This window comes from Numenius arquata, chromosome 1 (assembly GCF_964106895.1).
Source record: "Numenius arquata chromosome 1, bNumArq3.hap1.1, whole genome shotgun sequence".
NCBI lineage: Eukaryota > Metazoa > Chordata > Aves > Charadriiformes > Scolopacidae > Numenius > Numenius arquata.
The window spans coordinates 133,085,928-133,112,344 of NC_133576.1; the positions used below are offsets into that span (position 1 = coordinate 133,085,928).

Below are 26,417 nucleotides of genomic sequence, written 5' to 3' on the forward strand. Positions count from 1 at the left end.
CTTATTTGTTTGGATGAAAGGGGATCTGTGCTCCAAAGAAATATTTTGATTCATTAGAACTTACGTAGAAAAAAAACCCCAAAGCTGTCTGTATATTTAGAATTTTAACTCCTTTTCATATAATTTGCTTCCATTTCAGGATAAACCTGTAGCAGCGCATGTGCTTGCTGCTTTCCCTATTCCCATTACTGCCTTCCAGTCCCAACTGCATCCTCTGGGTGTGGTAAAGAAGTGAGCATACACCCAGAAACAGATGGAGCCCACCCAAAAAGAGACTTCCCTATCGCTAACACTTCACATTGATTCAGAAGGAAAAAAAAAATAGGAAAATGCTCAAAAACGGAGGTGCATAAGTGTATCACTGTCATGATTGTGAATTTCCCATGGTAGGTCTTGTTCAACCTCTAGCCCAAGGATAGGTGTATCATCCTTTTAGGTTTTATATTTTTTTCATTGAAGGTTCACTTTTAGGAATTCTAACTCCTAGTGACAAGAAACTGGCAACAGCACAAAACCAAATACTCTACATATAGCAGGACCATTTCAAAATAACCCCTATTACGTATAGATTTTCCCTATTACTATGTCCATTATGACACTGAAATATATCATGCTTGAAACTAATAGAGTGGGGTTTTTTGCTAGAGGGTAAAATAGATGTAAAAGGCAGAACAGATGCATGTGTCCTCTATTTGTAGTTTCTCCTGAGGCTTATTCCTGAACTATGTAACGTAATGTAACTCTGTTCTGCTGTTACAAACAGTAGTTTAGATTAAGAGAGAAAATAGCCTTGGGATGTGTATATAGTTTATGTTGAATAGGAAAGGACACTGAAACAGATGAGTACAATTCTTCCTGAAATAGGAAAATGCAGCAAGAGGTTTATTCCATTCCTAAACAACTAAATGTTTCTCCATCACAGCAATAAACCAATGCATCTTTATTCTCCACCACCCCACCCCCCTTCCAGGGAAGTACATCTGTTGATGTAGCTTCTCATCCCCTATTTCTGTTATTTCTCATACATTACTGTATATGTCTTATGTCCTAAGCTTAGCCTTAACTTTGCAGATCAGCAAATGAAGAACTTCTCTGCAGCCTTCTCCTTTGAAATCCAAGCTGGACTGTGCACTCGAGTCCCCCGCAGTCAATAAACCATTTGATGTGAGCACTGTGTTCTCTGAATTGCTGGGGCAGTGCTGAAAGCTGAAGTTTATTATTGTATTTACGGCTTTTCTCCCGCAGTGGAACTGGACACCAGTATCTTCCTGTTTTTTCTGGACTTCAGAACTACCCTAAAGACTGCCTGACCTTGGGGACAAAACCAACAAATAGTGTAGTTAACCTAAAAATTGTGAGGCTTAGTCAGATCTGCTTGGTCATTTGCCTCCTAAGGTCTCGATGTACAGTGTGGGTTGAAGAGCTTATCTTTAGGCTTCTAATTTGGACAACATTAAGCAGGCCATTATTTCCCTTCTTGTCACAAAGAAATGATACAATAACAAGAAAAAAATAAAATTACGTGTCAGAGATTTTGGTAAGGTGGCACATTACAGTATTGGTGAAATGCAAAAGGCCAATTGTACAAAGAGTTAAATGGCAATTGTTTAACTCCCAACTTGGGGGAAGAAAAGGTCTAATATTAAATACATAGGCTGGGATCCCCTCCTCAGTCCATGCTGCTGCCTGTGCTGATGAGTTTTGTTTTGATTATCTGATGTTGGCTACTCCACAGCTACTCTACAACAGGGTAAAGACATGAGCTTGTAATTACTTGCAATCATAGTCTTTTAGGTTGGAAAAGACCCTTAAGATCATTGAGTCCAATTGTACTTTCACAGATGCAGTTCATACTGCCCGTGGCAGGAGGGTTGGAACTCGATGATCATAGAATCATAGAATCGTCTAGGTTGGAAGAGACCCTTGGGATCATCAAGTCCAACCATCTACCCTACTCTACAAAGTTCTCCCCTATACCATATCCCCCAACACCACATCTAAACGGCTCTTAAACACATCCAGGGATGGTGACTCAACCACCTCCCTGGGCAGCCTATTCCAATGCCTGACCACTCTTTCTGTGAAAAATTCTTTCCTAAAGAATGATCTTTAAGGTCCCTTCCAACTCTAACCATTCTATGATTCTATAAGCACAAGCACTTTAATACAGAGCTCTTTTTCCGGAAAAGGAGAGGAAAAATCAAGGCCAGATCTCTTTTGTGCAGCTTCTGGTTGTACAGCTGAGGATGCACAGAGCCATGCTGGCTGGTGCTGGCAAGCAGAGCTGCTCCTCTCCCACACTGCAAGCAGCTACCCATCAGTCACATCATCTCTGCCCCCAAAAATTAACAGCCCTCCTTTATTAACATCTCATTAGCATGGTGTCATATAGCAAATCACAGAATCACAGAATGATATGAGGTTGGAAGGGACCTCTGGAGATCATCTAGTCCAACCCCCCCGCCAAAGCAGGTCCACCTAGAGCAGGTTGCATAGGAACATGTCCAGAAGGGTTTTGAATGTCTCCAGAGAAGGAGACTCCACCATCTCCCTGGGCAGCCTATTCTAGTGCTCTGCCACCCTCAAAGTAAAGAAGTTCCTCCTCATGTTTAGATGGAACTTCTTATATTCAAATTTGTGCCTATTTCCTCTTGTCCTATGCCTGGGCACCACTGAAAAAAGACTGGCCCCAGTCTTTATAAGCACTGTATTTATAAGCACTGTAGTCTTTCATTTCACATTGCTATTTCCATTTCTTCAGCTAGGGAAACTTTTCATTCATACTTCTTGAACCGGGGAGCCCAGAACTGGACACAGTACTACAGATGGGGCCTCAACAGGGCAGAGTAGAGGGGGAGGATAACCTCTCTTGACCTGCTGGTCACACTCTTCCTGATGCACCCCAGGGTGCCGTTGGCCTTCTTGGCCACAAAGGCACACTGTTGGCTCATGGTCATCCTAATATCCATTGCACAATGCAAAATAGCATCAGTGTGAAGGCAGTGGAGCTGGTTTTGCTTCTAGAGCCTTGGCAACACCATACAACAGTCTGTTTTGATCCTTCTAGGCTATCGTGGTGACAGATGGAGAGAGGATTCTCGGATTAGGAGATCTAGGAAGTTACGGCATGGGTATCCCTGTGGGGAAGCTTGCTTTGTACACAGCTTGTGGTGGAGTTCACCCACAACAGTGTCTCCCTGTCCTGCTGGATGTTGGCACAGACAACGAGGTAAGACAGTTTTTCATAAACCTGACAGGGGGAGAAAGAATTGAGATTAATGCTTAACCGAGGCCAGTTCCTTAAACGTGGAGGCAAAGCCGGAGACATCCAAGATGAGACGATGGCTAGACCAGCACTGCAGGTAAGTGGCCAGGTTTCAGTGCTCTTTGATGCTCAAGAAACTTTTGCTCTTATAGGGAACTGAAATAAACACTAAATACACTCATGGTCCCCTGGCGAGAAGACTCAGAGCGTTGCCAGTTGGAGCTGAAGATTCAGCTCCACCTTTCAGCATGGCAAGATGAGTTGAAGGATTTTGTACAGGAAGTCCCAGATTATTTCTTCCTATGGTAATTATGAGAAAACAGTCAGATACTCGTGTCTGCATAGAGGTGACTGTATTCCAGAAAATGGAGAATCCCTGGTGGGTGGTTTGGGAATGATTAATTTCAGTGTTTTGTCAGATTGCACACTTTACTGCATGTGATAACCAGACAAGAGGACTCCATCTGTTTGCAGATTTTTGCCTCATGACTCTGGCTCAGAAAGGCTGAAGTGCAACATTTTAGCGATGCCAGAATGGACATCTGTGAGAATGTCTTTTTTAAAGTGACTATCCTATAGTTATTTGTGATGGCCCAGGTTTGTCCATTTTTGTAAAATGTACTCGTGCCTTGCTTGACCCCAAGTAAACCAAACGTATGTTTCTTGAGAGAAATAACAAACCTGGGGTATAAGAGCTTTGAGTTTGTGTTTGAGGACAGATGACTGCCAACATTTTCAGACATGCCTGTGCTCACAGGAAAGCTAGATTTTCTGCACCTCTTTCATGCCAGCCCCAAGTGTCTCACACTGGGCACTTAAAAAGAATGAAACAAAGCAAAATCGGTGGCCAGAGATGACATCTGGGATGAGATTCCCAAGTAACTCTTCAATCCCTGGTCCCAGGATTTTTTTATCCCTTTAGCACAGAAGCCTGTACTGGACTGGTGGGAAATAGGGTATGCTCATCTCAGCTTATCCACGGTCTTTCCTGAAAAGTGGGAACTCTAAGGCTAAAGCAGGAGTTAAGTGTCAGTCTCTCACTTCTTAGAGTTTCAGGTCAATAGAACATTGTACTTGACTTTGGCTCCTTCACCTCTTCCTTCTCCTCCATGCTGCTCTGTGCACCACTGAGTGCTGGCGTGCTCTGAGCCCCCCAAGTTGGAGCTTCCCTCCAGAGGGACCTGGGTGTAAGTGCTTCCCCACCAAGCTTCTGACCATGCAGGACCATCCGTTTCTATCTCAGCGTCCAGAGGGGACACTAAAATACAAAGTGACACCAATGATTTTTAGGCATCTGTAAGGGTCAGATAGTGTGAGACAAAGGGACTCCCAGTGCCTTGGCCACTTCTTTTCAGCCCAAGATCAAGTGTAACTTAGGTGTCCAGAAACATCTCTGTGGAGGCATTTCCCACATCTGGGATTAAGATATAGAAGTTGCTGTTTTCCAGCAATATCAACAATATATTTCCTCACAATATACATATTTTTTTTTATTTATTTAATGGCTTTCTCATGTGCATAAACCCAGCTTAACCAAACCCTAAGCACATCCTAGGAGCATCCTGCCCCACAAGTAAACTCATTTATCAGTGCAGAAATGAGACACCTCCTGTAGGCGTTCATCCTGTTTGTCTCTGCCTGCCAACGTGTTGAGCCTGGGGTGACTGCGTTGCTAACACAGGCATCTCAGGTAGAGAGGAGTAAATATAGCAGTCATGTTATCTTTTTAGCATCAATTCTCGGCTTGTCTTTCTGACAGTCCATAATACTTTGTATATGCTTTCAGCAAATCGGCCTTTTTTCAGAGCTTGGCATTTCTCAGCTTGCCTGTGGGAGAATTTTGTACTCCATGAACCGGCCCCAGAGCACGTGGTGCTAAAGGGGCAATCGGTGAAGTAATGCAAATGGGTCTGCTTTCTATTCCATTGCCCTGAAGAGTTAATGTACCAAACTCAAGAGGAAAACCTATTTCATCTTTCCTTCTAAGGGAAAACAGCTGTGGCTGTAAAAACAGATCTAATTTTAGCATACCTGCCAATATTTAGGGCCCATATGGCTGCAGGACAATAGATGTGAGATGGCTCATCCCCTTCTCATGTGGATGATTCAGTTCCTGAAGTCAGAGGGAAGCAGAGTTGCTTTGCAGTGACTCACAGAGGTGTTTGCCCACCTGTCTCCTGCCACTGTCTGTTCTGTAATTTTCCCAAAAATACGTGCTGTTTCCATGCCAGCACAGGTTTTTTTAGGTGGCTTAGGGGCCCTGACTTAACACCCGATGGATTGGTTGGAGGAATGGCCTGGGTTTTTATTCACAGCAGGAGCCAAAAAATGAACTAATCTATTGTATGAAAAAACCTTGCCTTGACCCCTGCAGATAACTGAAGGTGAGTGCTAGGTGGGTGCAGGGCTTAGGAACATTTTGGCATCTGATCACTGGTTCTGGTCAACTCTGGGCTGTCACCTAAAGGTCTGCGTGACACGTCATTTCAGGTTACTTCAGGCTATCTTCATTGCTCAAATCACTGTTTATCGTCAACAGCTTTGCTGGTAAACTCAGTGCAAAATTACGAGCTGAAAGCACAGTAAACACTCCCCACACAAGGTCAGTTTTATTCACTAAGAGTGAGGCACCTTGGCAGGGAGCCTTTGGTAGAGCTGTTCTGGGGATCCATTTCCTCCGGCAGTCAAGAAGCATTACATCCCTCCGATTTATTTACACAAAAAGAGAGTCCATAGCTTCTTATGGAAACATTTTCTGCTCAGGAAGAGTTGTATGAGCTGGCCTTCACTGCATAGTAAGTAAAATTAATATGACCACAACAGACAAACTTTTTGGGTAGGCTGGGACATTAATCTCCATCAATCCGTGGAAGAGAAGATGTCAACAGAATTGCTTTGTGTCCTAGGCTCTCCTGAGTGATCCACTCTATATTGGACTGAAACACAAGAGGGTTCGTGGGAAACAGTACGACGAACTGATTGATGAGTTTATGCAGGCAGTTACCAACAAGTAAGTGGGATTATATACATGGCTCCTCTGGGCTGCTTCCATTTAAGAGCAAATGTTGCAACTCGTGAAATAAACATTAGTATAATTGATCATCCAAGCAAAGAAAGGTCGTTTAAATGCAAGTCTCCTGGGTGGTCTACAAATGACTCTTTGTCCTTGAGCACTCTGGGTCAAAAATATTTGTCTTCAGAGAATTTAAATGGGACTGACTATTTATAACCATTTCCTGTCCATATAGGCCATAGGTGTCAAACATATGCCCTGTGGGCTGTATCTGGCCTCCATCATGTATTTATGAGCCTCATTCCGCATAGGCAGAAGCTAAATTTCGGTTTGTTTACATTTTGTAAAGGAAGTTTCTAGCTTTCACCATTGTGGAGGAACTCATCTAACTGGAAATGGCACATCACTCCGCACGGTGAGGTCTGTGTGGGTCTGCAGACTGCCTGTCTATGGCTTTGTTAGAAATAGGAGCTTCCCTGCTGGCACTCTGTGGAGTGAGAAGCCAGGGCTATAAGCATTGCTTTTGTAACGGTGGGACAGACTGAGTGCATATTTCCATTCTCACCGACAAGCTGGGCTGGGGTGTCTCTGGTGTAGCAGGGAGTTTGATATGGGAAGACAGAACCACAACCTCAGCACTGTGTGTGCGCCTCTTGCACTGCACTGAGTTACTCTTTCTGGTGAAAAGAAAATACATTAAAATTTCCATGACTGTCTGGAGACATTACCATAAGAAGGAAAGTGAGAACAACTGTTAAGGAAAAAAATAATAATATTTGAAAAGCCCCAAGCTCCTAAGCAGCTTTTTCTGCCTTTCCTAAATCAGCAGCTGATACTGATGAGGAGTGGCAGAGAGCTGCAGCCTGTGCCTGATTAATAGGATGCTGCCTGGCTGGATGTTGTAGGGTCTTTTCTTCACAGTTGAGGGAGATATGTTTGATCTTTCCTCTTTCTGTGTCTCCAGCCAGTTCTGTGAGTGTGTTCCTGCATAAATGGAAGGGAGTGGGTGGGACGTGTCATCAGCTCTCGGTTCATCCTGTCTCCCTTGAGGTAGGAGGCATCATGTCCCGTGTCTAATGACAACAGCTACCCGTCCACTGAGAATCTTTACGTAGGGTCTGACTGCCCAGCTGGCTGTGGGTGGAGGGACGTAGGAAACAGGGGCTGAAATGCTGAGGACCACAGCATTCACAATTCACAAATGAATGAATTCATCATTCATTGATGACCAAGTTTTGAGAGGGACGGGTGCATCACGGAGAATTTCAGACCCTGTTGATGTGGTGCTGCACGCTGTGCATGTGTGATGCTGCTGTTAGGACAGGAGTCTCTCCTTTGCTGTTCAGCGGCGTGGTGTAGACATGTCCCATGTGACGGCCGGCCAGTACATCAACCCACCCAGCTGCAATTGCCCGCTTACTGTGTAAAGATACTTGCCACCAGCCAGCGCTACAGCCCCTGTATCTGTCAATATGAACACAGTAACACTGCCGTGCCTGTTGGTTTAAAAATACCTAAGGATGACTGCAGAGAAGAGAATTTTACATTTGTACTCTAGTTTTTCCTTCTTTATATTTGATAAGAAAGCTTGACTGAAATGTCAGTTGACTGCAGTGTAGTGTTATGTTAGACACTTGTGGGTTATCTTGGGGGAAGAAATTCTTGGAGGCACCAAAACTGGTAAAACACAAATAGGAAATCACAAGAAGCTTTACAACTAGAACAGATTTAAGAGTTGTCAGGGTTGAGTTGTGGGATTTTTGTTTGTTTTGGTGGCAGTCACTAATTAATCCTTCAAGGAAACTATCCCACTTCCTTCTGGCCAGGAGACCGCAGGGAATATTGCGGTGTTGATGATAGAATGGGAACAATGGAATGAGAACCCAGACGATGGTCTCAGCCACCACAAATTTGGCTCTGAGATTTATGCTTGTGGTGTTAAATGCAAAGCTCATTGCACCCACTACTCCTGCGATGTCAGTGACAGGGCCAGAAGGACAATTTGCCTTCTGTGCTTGCTGCTGGAGAGGAAGGATTGGCTGCTACTTTCCTGTGTTTAGTTTATATGAGCTAATCCCCACGTTGAAGGGAGAAGACACTCAGCCATGAAACAATGAACTCTTATCTTGTGAGGAGGTGATGTCATGTCTAATTCTTTCACCCAAGGACTGAGAATCAAGTTCCTGGGGCCCCTGTCCCAGCTTTTCTATTTCTCGTAACCAGGATGAATTGCTTGAACACAGTAAGCCCCCAAAATGTTCTCTGCAAAGCGGCGCTGGGAAATTCCACGTTGCATTTCTCCATTCACATCTGTAAAGTATTTGGAGATCCTTGAGTGAAAGGAGCTATTACCCTATATTATCATCCTGACCACCAGCATACTTTAAAGCGTCAGAGTGTGATCCTCTGCAAGCTCTGGGCTGGTGAATAATCCTGCTATCAGCCTGGGTTTGGCAAACTTACATGAAACAGATTCGTTTGGTCTCAAATTTCCACTGGAATGACTGGAGGCAACCCAGTAGGAGCTCTCACTTCTGTTACGAAAGGAAGCAGGAATTGTTCAGAAGGTCAAGAACGTGCTGCTTTATTGTAGCCCCCTTCCACGCGTGAGGAAGCCTGTGAGTATGAACTGCTGTGATCTTCAGTCTGCTGTCGTTTCTTATGCAAGTCTATGTCACATGCAAATTCAGTTACTTGGGGAGGAAACTTTTGGGTTGCCACAAATCTCTTGCAATTTGGGGGTGTCCTTTTCAGCTCGATGTTCGTGCAGAAATTCTGTCCGCTTCCTGAGGGTACTTCAGCTTCTCATGGAAACCATTTGTCAGTTCCTCTGCAGGAGTACCTCCCACCCTGTCAAATCACTGCTGGCTCAAGGGACATTTGTCACTGAAGTGGAATGTGTCAGAGCCCACAAGAAAGCCAGGGGAGTGAAGATTTGCTTTTCTAATGGAATAATAATATCAAACAGATGTCTAATTTCTATAGCTGGAGACCCCTACAGTTGGCAGAAGGGGCTCCTGGTCTCGTAACAGCCACCTTGTAATGAAACAAGGAGTGCGTCAGAGGCTTCAGAGTTAGCACTTAGAGTATTCTGAAATAAAGTGTGACTTCTGGGCAATTTTAGAAAAAAAAGCCTTTCCTGATACACCTGGATAAATTTCTGCATTCTCCTGCTGCCTAAACCTCCGTTCATTACTCTTTCACCTTAGACACATGCAATGACTGAGCTCTTTAACAAGAGCTCCAAACCATGCATTTTTCTCCTCTAGGGAGGCAACTATGTGCAAAATTTGGCCCACTGAGCCTGGCCTATGACTGAATGAAGCAGCCTGACAAATTGCTGTTTTCTCACAATGAGTAATATGCTTTGTACAGGAAAATACACTGCTTCAGTTTTCACCTCTCCTCCGTTACCGTGGCAAAGGGCAAGCCAGCCTTATTCTTGAACTGGTATGTTTTTGTAGGCTGGAATAAATATTCATCTAAAGTGTCCAAGGATCATAATCGGAATAACCCACAGAATTTCTGGGGCTTGCCTATATGAGCAAATTAAGGTCAAAATCAAAATGCGATGGGAGATGAGTTGCGCTGGGGCATGTTCCCTGGACTCTGCAGAGCTTCAGCCCAGCCTCTGCAGTAACAATATTCTTTAATCATCAAACTCTCTTTAAAAGCAAACTACCACGGGAAACTTCTTTCTTCTTCTTTCTCCTGAACTGGTATAGAAGCTGGTATAGATCAGTTCCTTATCTGATGTAAGACCCTCTGTCTTACTCCATTTGCTCCTTTTGTAGTTGCATCCTACAGTAACAGTGCAACTTGGTGGCTCCAAATGGCCAGAGGTGTTGATGGCCTGTCCCCGAGCTCCAGCCTCTGTTCCAAACACTGGCCGGGGTGTTCGGATGCTGAGCCTGCAGCCTGAGACTCTGCGAGAGGCACCTCCACACGCCAGCAAACCGTGTCACAGAAGCCTCATTTAGCTGTCATAATTTCACTCCTCTTTCCTTTCCCATCAGTGCTTATTAACAGGGTGACCAGGGAAACAGAAGCCTCCTATCAGCCTGTGCCATGTGGTAGAGCACAGAAGACATCAGGAGATCAAGCACTCGGTTTCTCAAAATGGGAGAAGAAGGAAAATAACTCTGCTGAGTTTGTTTTTCATTGTGCTTGTTTTATACCTGATTTCTCTTTTCCTGATCCCTTCCCAGTACTTTTACCCACAAACATAACAAGTCAGGTCCCATGTGCTCTCCAACAAGCAGAGTCTGCTCCACAACAAGCTGCCTGTGTTTCAGCAGTCCTCCAGGGCCGTGGATCACAAATTCACCAGCACCTTTCGGAAACAAAATCCAAATGCTCATCTGTTATTTAGTCAGGTGCTCTAGTTAACTTGGCTAATTGATCCTGAAAGACTAGACTTCAGTCTTTAGACTCCACTGGCCTCCACAAAGCCCTCACGTAATACTGTTACCACCTAAAGTCCCTCAGCATCTGTGTGTCTGCTAGGAGATCTGCACACCATCACCAGTGCTCTTTCAGGGCTGATGGTGTAGACCGACTCCAGCATTCGTGGTAATACAGGGTGGGCATTCTCCTTGCCCATCTGTCCCAGTTGCATGCCCAGAGGGACTCTGACACCAACCAGAAAGGAGATAGGAGATGGGAAGAGCCACCCCCACTGTCCAGTATCCAGGCTTGATGTGGGATAAGCTCATCAGCCAGCTCCTATGATCCACTTTTAGCCACTGGATGATATTTAAAGTAAAAAAACAATATTTAGATTTTATTAGCTTGATTTTCTGCTACTGAGGAATGGTTAAGCTCCAGATGTGCTGCTACAGGATCTCTGTGGTAATGGACTTTTATTACCTTGCCTTCAAATCCCTCTGGATAACACATTTACAGATGTAGAAAAACCCTCTGCCCTGGGCTGTGCTGTGCTTTCCACCTAAGCCAGATTTATCACAGCTGGTTTAGAAAGATGTAACTGGGGAAGATCTGTTTGGGTGGAAGGCAGGTGGTGAGGCTCCATTCCGCATTGTCTCTCAGAGGTACCTCAGGGCTACATCTGAGGGTCAGCACTGACATGGCTACATCTCCTGCTTATGCCCTGCTCCCTAGAAGCCTGGTACCTCCAGCTCCAGTTGTTCCTCAGACCCACTGCAAGCAGAATGAAGTCCTTTTGCATAAAAACACAAGAATGGCCATAGCAGCCATTAGTCCTGGTCTCAGTGCTTTTTTTTTCCCAAGATCTTGGCTTGATCTTGCCCTGAATCCTGTCTCTAACAGTAGCTCATAGCTGATGCCCTGGCATATGACTAGGAACAAGCAGCAAACAATCCTTGGCACACTCCCAGCCTGTAGTAATCCGAGATTCGGGGATTTCCTGCTATCTTTGTGCTTGAAGGGTCACTTTCATTTAGCACTCACTGAATCCGCAGCAGGCTCTATGCCTCAGAGCGTGGTGGCTGTGTTTATGTTGGCAGAAACCTAGTGAGACTCCTACCCAACCTCAGAAATAGTCTGTAGTCTAAGAAGATGGTGAGGCAGGTAGCGGTTCCCCTTGGGTCCGTGATGCAGCTCCCTGGCATGGGATTTCTAAACCCAGGACATAAAGCTGTAAATTTGTATTAGCTATAATATAAAAGGCTAGAAGTTTTTGCAAAACTCCCATCTGTTGGCTCAAAACCGTATGTTCTGGCATAAAAGTAATTGCATTTTTGTCTCACTCATGACGACCACTGTAACTCCTACAGCTGCTGTAACAGTCATGCCTTCTATTCTGGATCCTTAGGTCCAGCTTTCACCGTGCTGTAATGATCTGACAATCAATGAACCTTACCCATGACATTTCCATTTCAAAACACAGCAACAGATATGATCATGTTCTCTAGCTTACCTCTTCGTCTCTACTTTTAACACTAGTAGAACTATGTAATGAGTGACGTAAGTGCTGTTAAATCACATCACAGTACTGAGTGAGGCTTTGAAGGGGTTTTTTCAGTGGTTTCAGAACTGGAAGGTCAACTTTTGTTTTAATTTACCAAAATTTTAGTTTTCATTGTCAGTTTTTAAAGGGAAAACTTGCCTTCCTCTTAGCTATGTGGAAGTATTAAAAATTAAAGGCTTTTTCTGATGTTAAGTGCAACATCTGTCTGCAGCCTGTAAATGAACAAATGTTACAAGCTCCTGGTAGTAAACCCATCTTGCTGTTGTCTTTTTACCTATCTGGGTTTCCTCTTCTTGGCCAGAAGCAGATACAAGTATGCAAACAGTGATTTCCCAGACATGAATGACAGTAGAAAAGCCTTAACCTTCTGGAACATTCTTATGCATTTGTGTAACCTGCCTATTGCAAAGAGCCCGACCACCGCACCAGAGCTGCCAGCGAGGGGCTGTCGCAGACTCGGAGGTGTGAAGGAGCTGGGTCCCCAATAACAAGAGTGAGCTGAGCCTCATGCCCTTTTTATGTGGGATAAACAAATGTACTTTTTCTCTCTAAGTCTCTTCTTAGCTTGGTACCAGTGTTTGCTTATTTGAGGTTGCTGGTTCTGCCTCTATTTCTAATATAGATAAAAGCGTATCTTGTTCTGTGGCTTGAGTCAACCTTGGCATCAGATGGGACAACAGCCTAGTGTTCTTCCAGTCTTGTTTGTGAAAATGCAGTTTGCAAAGACCTTATGGGAAGGACTTGCCTTTTCTCTCTGAATTGGCCCTGGACCCCATTTCTGCTCGCCTGAGGCACGCTCAGGAAGGACCCTGTAACGCTGCGGAGGCGCGTCCCCTTCACACACAAGGGAAATGCAGATTCTTCAGACACTGCCCTCATCCTCTCCAGGGGCAAAGCAAGATCCTGGCCGCAGTGGAATGAACGAAATTCTTTGCTCACTTCGAAGCTACTTCTTTTCTAGCTACATCTATGCGACGTAAATGAGAGAGGCCAGAGCCATTTTGTGGCCATCAGGCCAAATGGCATCGTGGTTTCTGCTCATATCCATACCTCTTAGCCTTATCCATACCACTTAGCCTTATCCATACCTCTTATCCTTATCCATACCGCTTAGCTCGCTTACCACTATAAAGCCACAGGCAAATGATCTCCTGAGATGGTGCCTGACCAAGCTGACCCCTAACTGTGGCTGGTAGACGTGTGGCACAGTGCTGCTGGTCTGACCAAAAGCCTGCCAAGGACCATGCTAACAACTTAACAGTAAGAATGTCCTCAGGACACCGGCCAGACTGAGGTGCTAGTGTTGTTTAACTTGTTAGAGTGGACTTTGGTTTTCCAATCCTGAATTCTGATCACTTATCAAGCATGACCTTTTTCTGATCATGGGCTCCTTTATGGAAAGTTTCATTTTCTTGGGAATCAGAACTTTGGTTGCTGGTGTATCAAGCAGCAGTAAGAAAATCTCAAGACAAGGGCAAGGACAATGTGTTTCTTCTCTGCCTGGTTTTATCTAAGACTGTGAGTTGTAGTGCATCAAAGCAGACTCCTTACGTCATGAATGACTGAAAGCAGTGTTATAAAACACTAAATTCAGAAGGGGTTTGGAACCTCCTCCCTGTGATTCTTTCCATAAAGGAACTGGATCTTCTTACAATTATTTTTCTTCTTGCACATAGAATGTTTTATACTCCCTGCTCACCGTGAACAAAAATGCCCTTGTGATACCAGTCAGCAAAGGTGCTGCACAGGTCCTCAGGCCACCCTTGAAGTTCTGACTTGTGCAGTTTTGGTCAGATGCTTCTCAAATGGTAACTGCTGCCTCATGAATTTTTTCCTGACCTCCTGGCTTATAATGAGGCTGGATGAACTCAAAAAGGTACATACAAATGAGGATGAAAGAACCAAGTTGCATAATGAGATTCTTCAGGCAATTGAGAAGTCTCTTGAATAAAGAAGCTAAAAGCAATGTTGTCAGGAAAACATCTGCCTCCCTCTTCTGGGATTCACGCTCTTTTGTTCCACACTTTGTGCTCATCCAAGAGAGATGTGTATCGTCCTCTACAGGGGATACAGACTTTACTAACAGCATCTTTTCCTGTTAGCACAGCCCAGAGATACCATCTACCTCTAGGCTGATAGTAACAGTACTGGAGCAACAGTGCAGTGATAAAGAAAGCGTGAATCCTGTGCTTGTTTGTTTTGATTTCTTAGTAAAGATTTTCAGGGGGTAATTTTTACAACAGACTTGTAATATTGTATGTGTCTAGCTCCTGGAGTCATCCTTCGTTGGGGTGACAGTCATACTATTCTTTTGATCAATAGTATATTATTTCATAAAAAATTCTGTTTGTGCAAAATTTGTGAGGCAAGATCTAAAGATCAGACTAAAAGGAGTGTATAGGACCATTCTGTAAAGCTTTTCTCAGTGAGGCTATTTTTACAGGAAGGTTTTAGCAATGTATGAGAGAGAAAGGCAGAATTCAGGTCATAGTTATTTATGGCATAAAATGCCCAAATATGCAAACTAATGAGACAGCAATATAATCTTTACCTTGAAAGACTAGTGATTTTTTTTTTTTATGAGGAGGGACTGACAAAGTACATCTTTTTGTTTCCAGTTCTATAAAATGGCTAAATTAATTCCAGAGATGGTAGAGAATAGGCTCCCCGGGTGGTGGTCTGGCAGCCAACAGTGAACCAGGAGACATGGTGAGGTTATTAAATAGTGACTCTTGTCCTGTCACCAGTTCCAAGATAGAAGTGAAGAACTGTTTTTAGAGAGAACTTAGATTCGGTGTTCTATCTGACAAAAGAACACAGAGCCTTCAGTGAAGGGTATCGGAATTTGCACCTGACTTTAACCTGCCATACAACAATCCAGTGCAGCAGAGTTTGGCTGTAACTCCAAAAGGTCTCATTTTTGCTGAAAAGTGTGAATGTGTTGTAGTGGTTGAGGGGTGAGTGTTAAGACATTAACCAGGGTAATATTTAGCGACCGTAAAAGACTTTGTTGTTACAGTTTCTCTCCATTTCTATCCAGCATGTCTGAGTTCTTTCACAACCACCTCTGTCAGAGAGGTGCAGAAATGAACTCTCCAACCATCCTTTCCCGCAGCCTGCAAATGTAGAAATTACTCATGCTGATGGGAAAAGTTGCAGTTCCACAAGGAGACATAGGAGTGCAGAGATCCCAAGAAATGCACACTTCAGGGTGCCCAAGAGGAATGGGAACAGCTTTGAATCCAAAATCAGAAGGTCAAAAAACAAAACCTTCCTTTTTTGAAAGGGGGGCAAAGAACTGGGGAATGGAAGGAACTGAACTGGAGGTTGGCACTTGCTCTGTTTCAATGTACCTTGTCAGTCTGAAATCCTGATAGTCGACATTTGAGCTTTCCTTTTAGATAAAGGCAGTTAGATCCCAGGTGTTTAACTGCTAATGTCCCGGATGCCAAGAAGATGATAGAATGCTCTAGAGAAGGTGACTCATTGACAGTCAGAATGCAATTACTGGAGGGAGCCAACCTCAGCTGGCCATGCCTTTCCTGGACTGGAAAACATTCAGTCCTGATGTGACCTGCTGCTCTTGGCTTCTCCTTCAGGCTTGGAGCTGAAAGTTAGGAGATGAGTCACACGGACCGGCCGAAGCACAGAAGAATCTGTGAGAACTGGCCACAAGCCAAGCAGACTGGCCCCGGGGAGCCTCTTCCGACCACAGCAGGTTGCAAGATCTCTCTGCAGGGCCACCCTCAGTTCTAGCCACAAATGTAAGGATGTTTATGTGTGGCAGAGGGGATCTTCAGAAATCCTTGTTCAAATACTCACTTCTGCAATCACTTTTTTTCTAAAAAGAGGCATCCTGCGGCTGTAGGCAGCAAGCATGGTGTAAGTGCTTCGGTGTGTGCTATCTGGGACGGCATTTGTGTCAGATCTCACAGGTTAAACAGAGCAAAATTTCTTAGCTGGTTAGGCAAAAACATAACCTCACTAAAAATTATTCTTCCAACAAGAAATGGTTAATTTTGTTTTCTTAATTGAAATTGTAATGTTTCCAGTGAAACACAGTAATTGTACAAAATCAGTTTTGTCAAAATCCAGTTTTCATTTTAAAAATGTTATGATGGGGGGGAGACTGGGCAGTATATTTCATTCCATCCTGAAGTATTTCCATGTACCCTGATAGGGACCGTACACAAGGGTTGGAGCAGGGCAATTTCTGTAGAGAAGATCAGCAAAGAAATTGCAGGCTTTGAAGGACAGCAGAGCGTTGCAGTTAAAAGAGTGATAAGCCAGTGACCTAAGGTGCATGACATATATTTAAGATCTTTCTATAACTAGCTGTGATAATTTGATAAAATTAGATTACCTCTCCTAATTTAGGTGTCTAAAGAAAGACATCTAAATTTAAGCTGGTCCTTTTAGACTGTCTTCATAGAGATGTGGAGAAAGAGGCATCTCCAGAGATGTTATTTACTTCCATTTTACACTTAAACTAACTCAAAGAAGTTGCTATTGGACATGCCTCTCTCCTTTGTCTGAGAAGGCAGCCGGAGGTGTCTAGCTGGGCATTGCACAGACAAATTTTAGATATGTAAAAGTAGTGGAAGAAATCCCATTCTGTGCTGCGTTTTGTTGGCTGAATTCCAGTACAAGTAACAGCTCTGACCACCCTTTCCCTTTGCAGTAACAAGTATCCTCCACCTTCTCCCCTGAGCTGGATTTATTTTTTTAGCATTGTTGCATATTAAAGCACTTCTTTGCTCCTGTCCCACGTTGGCTACGTTTTACCTTTGGATGCTACCCAAAGACTTTGTAGAGCGCTCTGAATTCCTTTGGGATGAAACAGGTTATGCAAATCTGGAACAGGAACATGGGAACAGGTTGCCCAGGGAAGTTGTGGGTGCTCCATCCCTGGAAGCATTCAAGGCCAGGCTGGATGGGGCTTTGAGCAACCTGCTCTAGTGGAGGTGTCCCTGCCCATGGCCAGGGGGGTTGGAACTCGATGATCCTTAACATCACTTCCAACCCAAACCATTCTATGATTCTGTGATTGCACACAGCCACCAAAGTACTGTTAGGAAAGAGCAGTAAGCATTAACTGATGGATTTCTAAGATGGCTCAGTGAGTCAGCTCCCTAATTTGTGTTTGATTTCAGTGACTTGGAGCAGCACAAGTTCTTTAAAGTCCTCTCAGAACCCCAGTAAATGTGGGTAGTCCTTGAGGACTAGGATCATCATCCCGACATTCCCATCTTTACCTGCGAGTCTGAAATACTTGGTTCTTTCATTTAAAGCGTCCAGTCTTAGGGTCTTGCCGTGACTGATTTGTGGTCTTTATTAATGAAAACTTTAGTTCTCACATTACGCAAAGGCTCACATAGACTCAAAAATGTGGTGTATACTTTAAAAAGCTCAGTGGGCATATTGCAGAGAAAAACAAAACAATCTTCAAAAAAATAGCTCCTTGAAAAGAGTTTGCATTCCAGCGCTGTCCTGCCGTACTGAGGGGCAGGAAGAGAATTGAAGTGTTTATGGGCCACCATACCTTCCTTGTGCTCTGCTTAATAAGAAATGATCAAAGATGAAAATAGAAGTAATTACGCACTGTCTCATGCTGCAGACACAGAATGTGAAGTGAGGAAAGAATTCCGTGCTCAAAAGAGCAAAATAGAATGTTCAGGTTAATACTCTCGCAAATTTGAGTCCGTAGTCAGGGAAACCCACCCACCCACCCTTATGCTCTTTGGAGAGCTGGTCACGCATACGTTAATGCTGGCTGAGATCACTGATTTTATTAAGCAAGTCAGTAATGTTGCTTCCTCAGTGATACAAATAAATAAGACGACTGGTGTTAGAGAAATGGTTTCTATAGCAACTGAAGTTGCTTTAAGATTTGCTAATTCTTTGCTGTGAGATGTTAGCAGATGTTCTGGATGGTGTGTCATCTCTCTCTTAGCCATGTTTTCCTCACACATTCAAATGATGGATAAGAGGATCGCCCATTAGAAAACTGATTTTCACAGACATTTTTTGTATTCTTTATTTGCACAAATTCCTTGGTTATCCACAATGTTCATTTTAACTTCCAAGACTTTACAGAGAAAAAGAGACTTGGAAATATTCATTTAATGCTTTTCAGAGTGTTGCTCAGCATCTCAGAAGAACTTTTGATACTAGGTGTCTCCTTGATAGCTGCCAGAATCTGCAGTGGGGAGGCTTAAAGTGCAGAAGCAGTCTGTTCCTCAAATATTCAGTGTATATTGTAGTTAGGAGCACACTGGGGACAATTATGCTCTTAGAGCATCTTATAAAAAGAAATGCAGAATTTCCATAGACTCCAGTTGCTGTAGAGCCTGTTATACAGGGTACAGGAAAGAATTTGTCCTGTTCAGAGTCACAAAACCAGTGGGAGCATCCCCTGACAGACTGAGAGAGCTGGGGTTGTTCAGCCTGGAGAAGAGAAGGCTCCGGGGAGACCTTATAACAGCCTATCAATACCTGAAGGGAGCCTACAGAAGAGCTGAAGAGGGACTCTTTGTCAGGAAGAGTGGTGACAGGACAAGGGGCAATGGTTTTAAATTGGAAGAGAAGAGATTTAGATTAGATATAAGGAAGAAATTCTTTACAGTGAGGGTGGTGAGGCACTGGAACAGGTTGCCCAGGGAAGTTGTGGATGCCCCATCCCTGGAAGTGTTCAAGGCCAGGCTGGATGGGGCTTTAAGCAACCTGCTCTAGTGAGAGGTGTCCCTGCCCATGGCAGGGGGGTTGGAACTAGATGATCTTTAAGGTCCTTTCCAACTCTAGCCATTCTATGATTCTATGATTCTTTTAGGGCTTTTTGACCCTTGAAGTATGGCAAGCTGGAATTTCCCCACCTCAGCATCTAGACGCAGCTGAATTTCAAAGTCTGTTGGTCCCCTGGGAAATCCATGCCTAAACCTCCATACCCAGGGTGAGAGTTGTGGTGCGGCTACAGCAGGGATACTGCACAAGGCTCTTTTGTAGCTCCTTTCAGCACAGTAAACAAGAAGTTGCTGCCTTTCTGGCCAGTATGACCAGTCACACTGGCATCTGCCTACCTAGAGAGGGCTCACTGGACTCTGACATTGCAGAGTGGGCAGTAAGTGCACTTTATGAAGAAGGAGCTGTCAGATGTCACACAAAAAATATAAACTAATGTTGAAAGCAATTTTTAACCCCTCTGCGCTGTGTTCACTTGCAGGAGAGCTATGGGGAACACGTACGGTGGGGACTAGGCGTGAGATAAATTGAAGATGCCCAGGGAAGCCATGGATGCCCCATCCCTGGAGGTGTTCAAGGCCAGGCTGGATGGGGCTTTGGGCAACCTGGTCTAGTGGGAGGTGTCGTGGGTTGGAACTCGATGATCTTTAAGGTCCCTTCCACCCCAAACCATTCTATGATTCTGTCATTAGCCAGGAAGAAAACCACCCTCCATGGCATGTTCTCCCTTGCAGATGTGCCACATCCATTCCCAACGTCACTAAAGGAGAAGCTGAAGAGAAGCAGCACCAGCTCTGGCACGGAGCTGTGGTGTACACAGTCAGGGACCTCTGCACATACAGCTCTGTAATGTGGACGTGCCCTGTTCTTTGGCGACAGGAGCAGTGATGCTTCCCCAGGGCATGACGCTGCATTGCAGATGCCATAGAAAAGTTTCCACAGCTTCTGTGTCCCTGATTCAACAAAGACTTTGAGCACCTAATTTTTCATTGAAATTTTTGCAAATATTAATATTATTTTTCAAATATTAAGCCTAGTAGGATAGTGGGAAACTTAACTGGAGCAAGGCACTGAGCTGAATCTGAGATTTTTGTGTCTAGAAGTCACACACAGCTTTAAAATCACTGTGGTCCTTGTCTGAAAGCAAGCACAGAGAACATGAAGCAAGTGTAAGAGCCAACCCTTCTCCCCTGTTGAGACCAGAGAGTTTATAAAGTGAGAGTTTCTCATGATGGACAAATGAAGGAGCACAATGCATGTGCTTACCATTGTCTCCTTGCTGACAGGCGTACTTGAAATGGAAAATAATAATAATAATAATAAATTCAAGGCCCTCCCAGGAGAGCCTGATTCCCTGCACTTTGAATGCCGTGAAAAGAGCTTTTCATGACAGGAGCCACGGTTCTCAGATGGAGCGTGTTCTATGCAGTATCAATTTCTAGTTTACAGCAGGGTGTCCCTTACCCTCAGATTTCAGTGGCAAAGGGGGAAAATCTGAACGGGAGGTATGTAAGGGGATGCTGCCTCTGCCCTGCCTGCAGTCCCAGAGAGGCTCAGGTCTCTAAGACGGGGCACCTGTTTAGAGCCCTCTCACCTGCCTGCAGCCCAGAGGTCGCTAATAGTTGCGTTTCTCATTCCCCGAGCTTCTCCCGCTGCCCCATTACATTTATGTGAGAGACAGGAGCACTTCTGGCCCTTTTAGATTTTATTAGCAAAGCTTTACTGCAGCTTAGAGTCATACACAGTGCTGAAAGTCTATAGATGCAGAATCTGAATATTTCCCAATTTTTAGAAATGGCACACTTGCCCTGATATTACTGGATAATTATGGAAAGTTTACGATTATTTCCTGCCTTTTGACTCTATGGGTCACTAGCTGTCATTGTGTGCTGTTTTCCTGCGAATCGACTCAGTGGAGAGAAACATGTTTCCAAAGCGCAAAAATGGGGCTGTGAAATCAAACCGTGAAGCGCTCGGGTCCCTGTGACCCAACACGCAGTTTTTTTCTCATCTCTTGGTCACCTGCAGTTGAAGTGGGCACTGAGTGGTGTCCCTTTAACCAACATTCCCTTTGCAGTCAGATTTGCTGCGCTGATCAACAGCTATAAATACTTAAAGGGTGGGTGTCAAGAGGAAGGGGCCAGTCTTTTTTCAGTGGTGCCCAGTGACAGGACAAGAGGAAATGGGCACAAACTTGAACATAAGAAGTTCCATCTAAACATAAGGAGGAACTTCTTTATTTTGAGGGTGGCAGAGCACTGGAATGGGCTGCCCAGGGAGGTGGTGGGAGGTCTCCTTCTCTGGAGACATTCAAAACCCACCTGGACATGTTCCTGTGCAACCTGCTCTAGGTGGATCTGCTTTGGCAGGGGGGTTGGACTAGATGATCTCCAGAGGTCCCTTCCAACCCCATGTGATTCTGTGATTCTCTGATTGCAACGTGGCAGTGACAGTATCCATTGCGAAAGAGCATCGCCTTCACTTTGAGAATCTCATCGGTAAATGCCCCACTGAATATTTCTCAAACCAGTTATCCAAAGATACATATAGATATAGATTAGATATAGATACAGTTACAGATATATAGGTATACATATTAAGAAGCCCATTGTGCCTCCTGAATAGACAGATGATTAATACAATTTATTCTTAGAGACTCCACAATTCCAAGCGTGTGGACCTTGGGAAGGGTGTGATCCTTTCGGCTGTTCCTGCGATGCATTTCTCTTATGATGCTTTTCTCTCTGCACTAGAGGCTGTAGCTGCATTGTCCTGGTAAAAGATGTATTTATCATCCTACGTTGTGGAAATATTTGTATCCATTTTTAATTACCCTTTAACTTGCAGGTACGGCATGAATTGTCTGATCCAGTTTGAAGATTTTGGCAATGCTAATGCTTTTCGTCTCCTCAATAAATATCGCAACAGATACTGTACATTCAATGATGATATTCAGGGTAAGTACTGTTAGGAAAATGCAAATTTAACCTTCTTATGAGGAAAGGTGGCTAAGGTCACAAGACTGTTTATTATGCAATACTCAGATGTGTGATAAATTTTAGAGTTTACATATACGCATTTAAAAATATAAACAAAAGCACAGCAATCTACGTTGAAAAGTGAGTTTCCATTGTTTTGGGTAATTTAGCTGTTCACTGCAGCGCTGTTGTTCATGGGAGAAAATGGATCACGTGCTTGAGATTATTAACGTAATTTTGAGAGTTCCATTAATTTTCTATAATTTAGCTAAAACAATGGTGACATTTTAACAGTTGTGCAAGGCTTTCGGTTTCCACGAGCCAGGTGGTCATTAGTTGATCCTGGCATTGTCCCTCTGTTGTTATCCTCCTTATTACACGCACAAACGAAGAGGTAAACCAGCTTCTTTCCTCTCCACGGACGCTAACTCCAGGGTAATCTGGGTGCAGACGTGGTCTCCCCTCGAGCGGTTGACATAGCTCTTCCAGTGCCAAAGAGAAGTGACAGCAGCAAAGCTGGGGCTGTAACCAGGGCATCTCCCAGGCCCTGTGAGGCTCAGCAGTCAGCAGAGCTGCTCCAATGCACAGAGGAACGCAAGCTGGGTATTGCTGGCATCCTGGTCTGGTGCTGACTTTGCTTTGAACCATTGGAAGGGCCGTTTGCCCATCCGACAGGGACAGGATCTTCCCAAGTGATTACAAATAACCAGTTCTTCTCCTGTGAGTCCCTTCATCTTCTCTTCTTTTGTCTAGTCCTGCTCGCAACATGCAGAAGCTTCCAAGCTTTGTTGATTTAATTATTTGCAGTCAGTTGGGCTTATCCTCACTTGTACTTGAAAGAGACTGAAAGATGTGCCAGTGTCATTTTTTCACACAATGGTGACTCTTTTGTGAGCAGACCTTCCAGCACTATTTCTGCATCTCCTACCCATCTAGCAATATTTGGCAGTGTGTGTAACTGCTTGTTCCTATCTGTCATGGCACAAGAGGGAATAAGACCCTGGCTGGTGGGAATATGGTTTGTGTGATGGGATGCACGGTCCTGCTCGAAGACACTTTCATGAAGAAGGTTTAGAAGCAGAGGAGCTTAAGGCGCTTCAGAGAAGGCGAGAGAGATTCTCCTGTACAAGAGGACTCATTAGGGGTTCTTGCCACCCACAAAAGCTTTCAGTGGAGAGAGGAGCACAGAAAAAGGAGATAGGTTTTTAATGGAAGTCTTGAATGGAGGAACCAAGAACTCAAACTTTTCTGGAGATGAAACAGATGCAGCCCATAATAAGAAGCTGATGATGTAAAGATTTATTTTGGATTGGTTGCGCTCTCTGCAAGTGGAAGGGGACTCAGCAGCTGAAAGGAAAAGGTGTGGCAGATCTGTGTGCCTGGATGTAGGTTTTCTTGAGGGAAGTAGAGTGAATTGGGAAGGTTTCTTGGTGAATTGGAACAGTTTCTTAGATAGACAGAAGAGAAAGAGGATATTAAAGGAAAACTGAAGATTCTGAGTGAGAAGCAGGAGACTATTTTACAGTGCCTTTTTTGTCCATAGGTCATAGCTAAATGCCTCAGACATCTCCTGGAAATGACTCCCTCAGAGGAGCAAATCACATCTAGGACGGTGCTGTAAACCGGCTTTGCAATAAAATGGACCTTGTCTGCTTCTCCACAGTTAGATGTCTGTCACGGTGCTCGAGAGACGTCGAGTCCCCTGAAAATTCCCCAGACTCCCACCTGTTAAAACAGGATTTTGCCTCTTACTAAGCTCCCTTGCATTCTCAAATAAAGCACCTAGCTGGCACTGGCTTCACAGTAGCAGATCAGGAAAGAAATCCTTCTGATCTTTTGCACAGACAAGCAATGACAAGGGAAGCAAACCACTGTTTCAGGCTTTTTTATGTAGCTGTCAGAAAGAAAAAGGGATTCCAAGCCAGGGTGGTAGTCTGGAATGAGTTTTGGGGACATTTAGGAAGCTGATGTAACTTGAATCTGCTCAGTTAACTCTTGAAGTCATGTCAGAGATTAATGGAGTTGAAACTGGGATGAGTAATCTGATTTACCCACCCTAATATACACCCTCTGTATCGCCAGATGATATGAGAAAGTTAGGAAGTGCCATTTTCTCACTTACACCCTCCTGTTGTTTGGTTTTGCCTCAGGCTCTCACTTTTCTAACATGCTGGTGTTTCGTGGCTTGCCTACTTAAAAAAGAAGCGGGAGAGTTCAATGCAAACTGTGTTTTAAATGATTAATGAAAACTCATTTTACTCAAGTCAGGCAGGAACAGACCTCCTGAAGCCTGAATTATCCGGCTTATTAAAAGCCGGCATTGTTTTAAGTGTATTGATTTAAAAACACATCTTAGGCACAAACAGTGCAAGTGAGATCAGGTCTGAGCTATACTAAAGTCATTGCCATTGGTTAGCGGGACTCTGAATGCAACGTGCCTACACACGCACACACACACACACACACACACAGATGAGGTGCGGGAATACAGTATAAATTGCTCCACTTAATCTTCCTGAGGCCTCCTCTTGCTGCCCCAGGGCCTACATGAACAGAAGGCAGTTTTAAATATTAACGCTTTTTTTTCTTTTTTTTTTCTTTTTTTTTTTTTTATCTTTGTCACACAAATTGCCACACTGCCAAATCCATCCTAACCCCATGGAATTAAAATGACTCAGACCCCTTCCAGTTCGAGCCAGCCTGCTGATGCTGAGTGGGATGCCTGCCAGGTACCACAAACAGGGACGAGGCGATTGCTCTTACTCTGGAAGCCATTAGCCTGGGAGCTGGCAGGAGCTGGCTTGCAGTGCCCGCCCGTGGGAGCTCCCCATTAAGGCAGTGCTTCTCCTTCCTCTATGGGGGTGATGACATCAGTCCTTTCCCAGCTCCGTCTGGGTTCATGCAAGGGGCAACAGCTTCCATTTCAGCTCTACGGGAGAAAATTGATTGTCACTTCTTCCTTTTTCCCACTAAAGTACCAGGGCAGGCGGTGAAGCACAAAAGTGGAGGGACATGAGAATCACAGAATCACACAATGATATGGGGTTAGAAGGGACCTCTGGAGATCATCTAGTCCGACCCCCTGCTTAGATCCTGCTCTTAGAATGGTTTAGATCCCGCTCTTTCTCTTCCTGCTGTAACTTTGCTCCACTTAATTGTGCATAAACAGAAAGTAGACAACTGAAAAGTCTTACAGAGGTGTTAGGTCTTGTGAATCCCTGAGTCAAGCATCTCTGGCTTCATGCTTCATACAAGAAAATACATAAGATTGCTGAAGAGGTTAGTTTGGAAGGGACCTCTGGACATCGCCCAGTCCAACCCCTCACTTGACTCTGTAATGCCAATGGCCGTGTGCCTCAGCATTGTTAGATGCATCTCATGATGTCTCATCGAGTTTGTCTGTCGAATAATCCCTGCTGAATAGGCAGGAGTTCATGGAAACCCTGTAAATATGCACACCTAAGGTTCTCGGCACGGTACTAGGGCTCTGTGTGCACGTGCCTCGCTGTCTTTGTGGTAAAAGAGCCTGTCTAATCCCAACACAGCCTTCAAAGATGGGCGCTGAGTAACCAGAGAATCAGCAGGAGTTTGTGCCTGGGCTAAGGAAAAGTGGGATGGGACACATCAAACTGTGAGTGGAATTGGTGGACTTGGCTTGGCTGAGGTGAACAGAGATCCTTCAGTATCATGGTTCAGTTATCTGGTCAGACTGAACAGAAATGTTCTTCACTATGCGAGTGGTTGAACACTGGGACAAGTTGTGCAGAAAAGCTTTGGGGCTTTTTTCCCTCGAGAAGGCCCTAAGCAACCTAACCTAATTTTGAAGCTAACCCTCCTTTAAGCAGGTACTCGACTAGATGACCTCCAACCATCTCTTCCAATCTTATTTTTTCTATGAAAAATTCATTCTTCTGGTTGATCATTGTGTTACACTTCATATTCACATAGCAAAATTGAATTCCTCAGGCTCAGGTTGCTTACCCAGCAGGAGTTGTCCTGCAAGTTTAGTCAGAATTGCAAAAAAAATGAAGAAATCTCTAATGTGTTATTTAATGAATTGTATCTGAACATGTCATTCAATCAATCATAAAATTGAGCCAGCAGTGTGCCCAGGTGGCCAAGAAGGCCAACAGCATCCTGGCCTGTATCAGGAACAGTGTGGCCAGCAGGACTAGGGAGGTGATCATTCCCCTGTACTGGGCACTGGTGAGGCCCCACCTCAAGTGCTGTGTCCAGTTTTGGGCCCCTTACCACAAAAAAGACATCGAGGTGCTGGAGCGAGTCCAGAGAAGGGCAATGAAGCTGGTGAGGAGTCTGGAGCACAAGTCTTATGAGGAACAGTAGCAGGAGCTGGGGGTGTTCATCCTGGAGAAAAGGAGGCTGAGGGGAGGCCTTATTACTCTCTGCAACTACCTGAAAGGAGGGTGTAGGGAGGTGGGGGTTTGGTCTCTTCTCCCAAGAAACAAGGGATAG

General features: G+C 44.4%; 1 protein-coding gene across 1 annotated transcript in view; it reads left to right on the forward strand.

Moving 5' to 3' along the window:
- The window catches only part of ME3 (malic enzyme 3), a 132,455-nt gene that overhangs the window by 94,131 nt on the left and 11,907 nt on the right, over positions 1 to 26,417 (forward strand). The window contains exons 5-7 of the mRNA XM_074153998.1: positions 3,068 to 3,229; positions 6,172 to 6,275; positions 21,814 to 21,923. Coding sequence (XP_074010099.1) covers positions 3,068 to 3,229; positions 6,172 to 6,275; positions 21,814 to 21,923 — 376 coding nt within the window. The remainder of the gene's footprint in view (positions 1 to 3,067; positions 3,230 to 6,171; positions 6,276 to 21,813; positions 21,924 to 26,417) is intronic.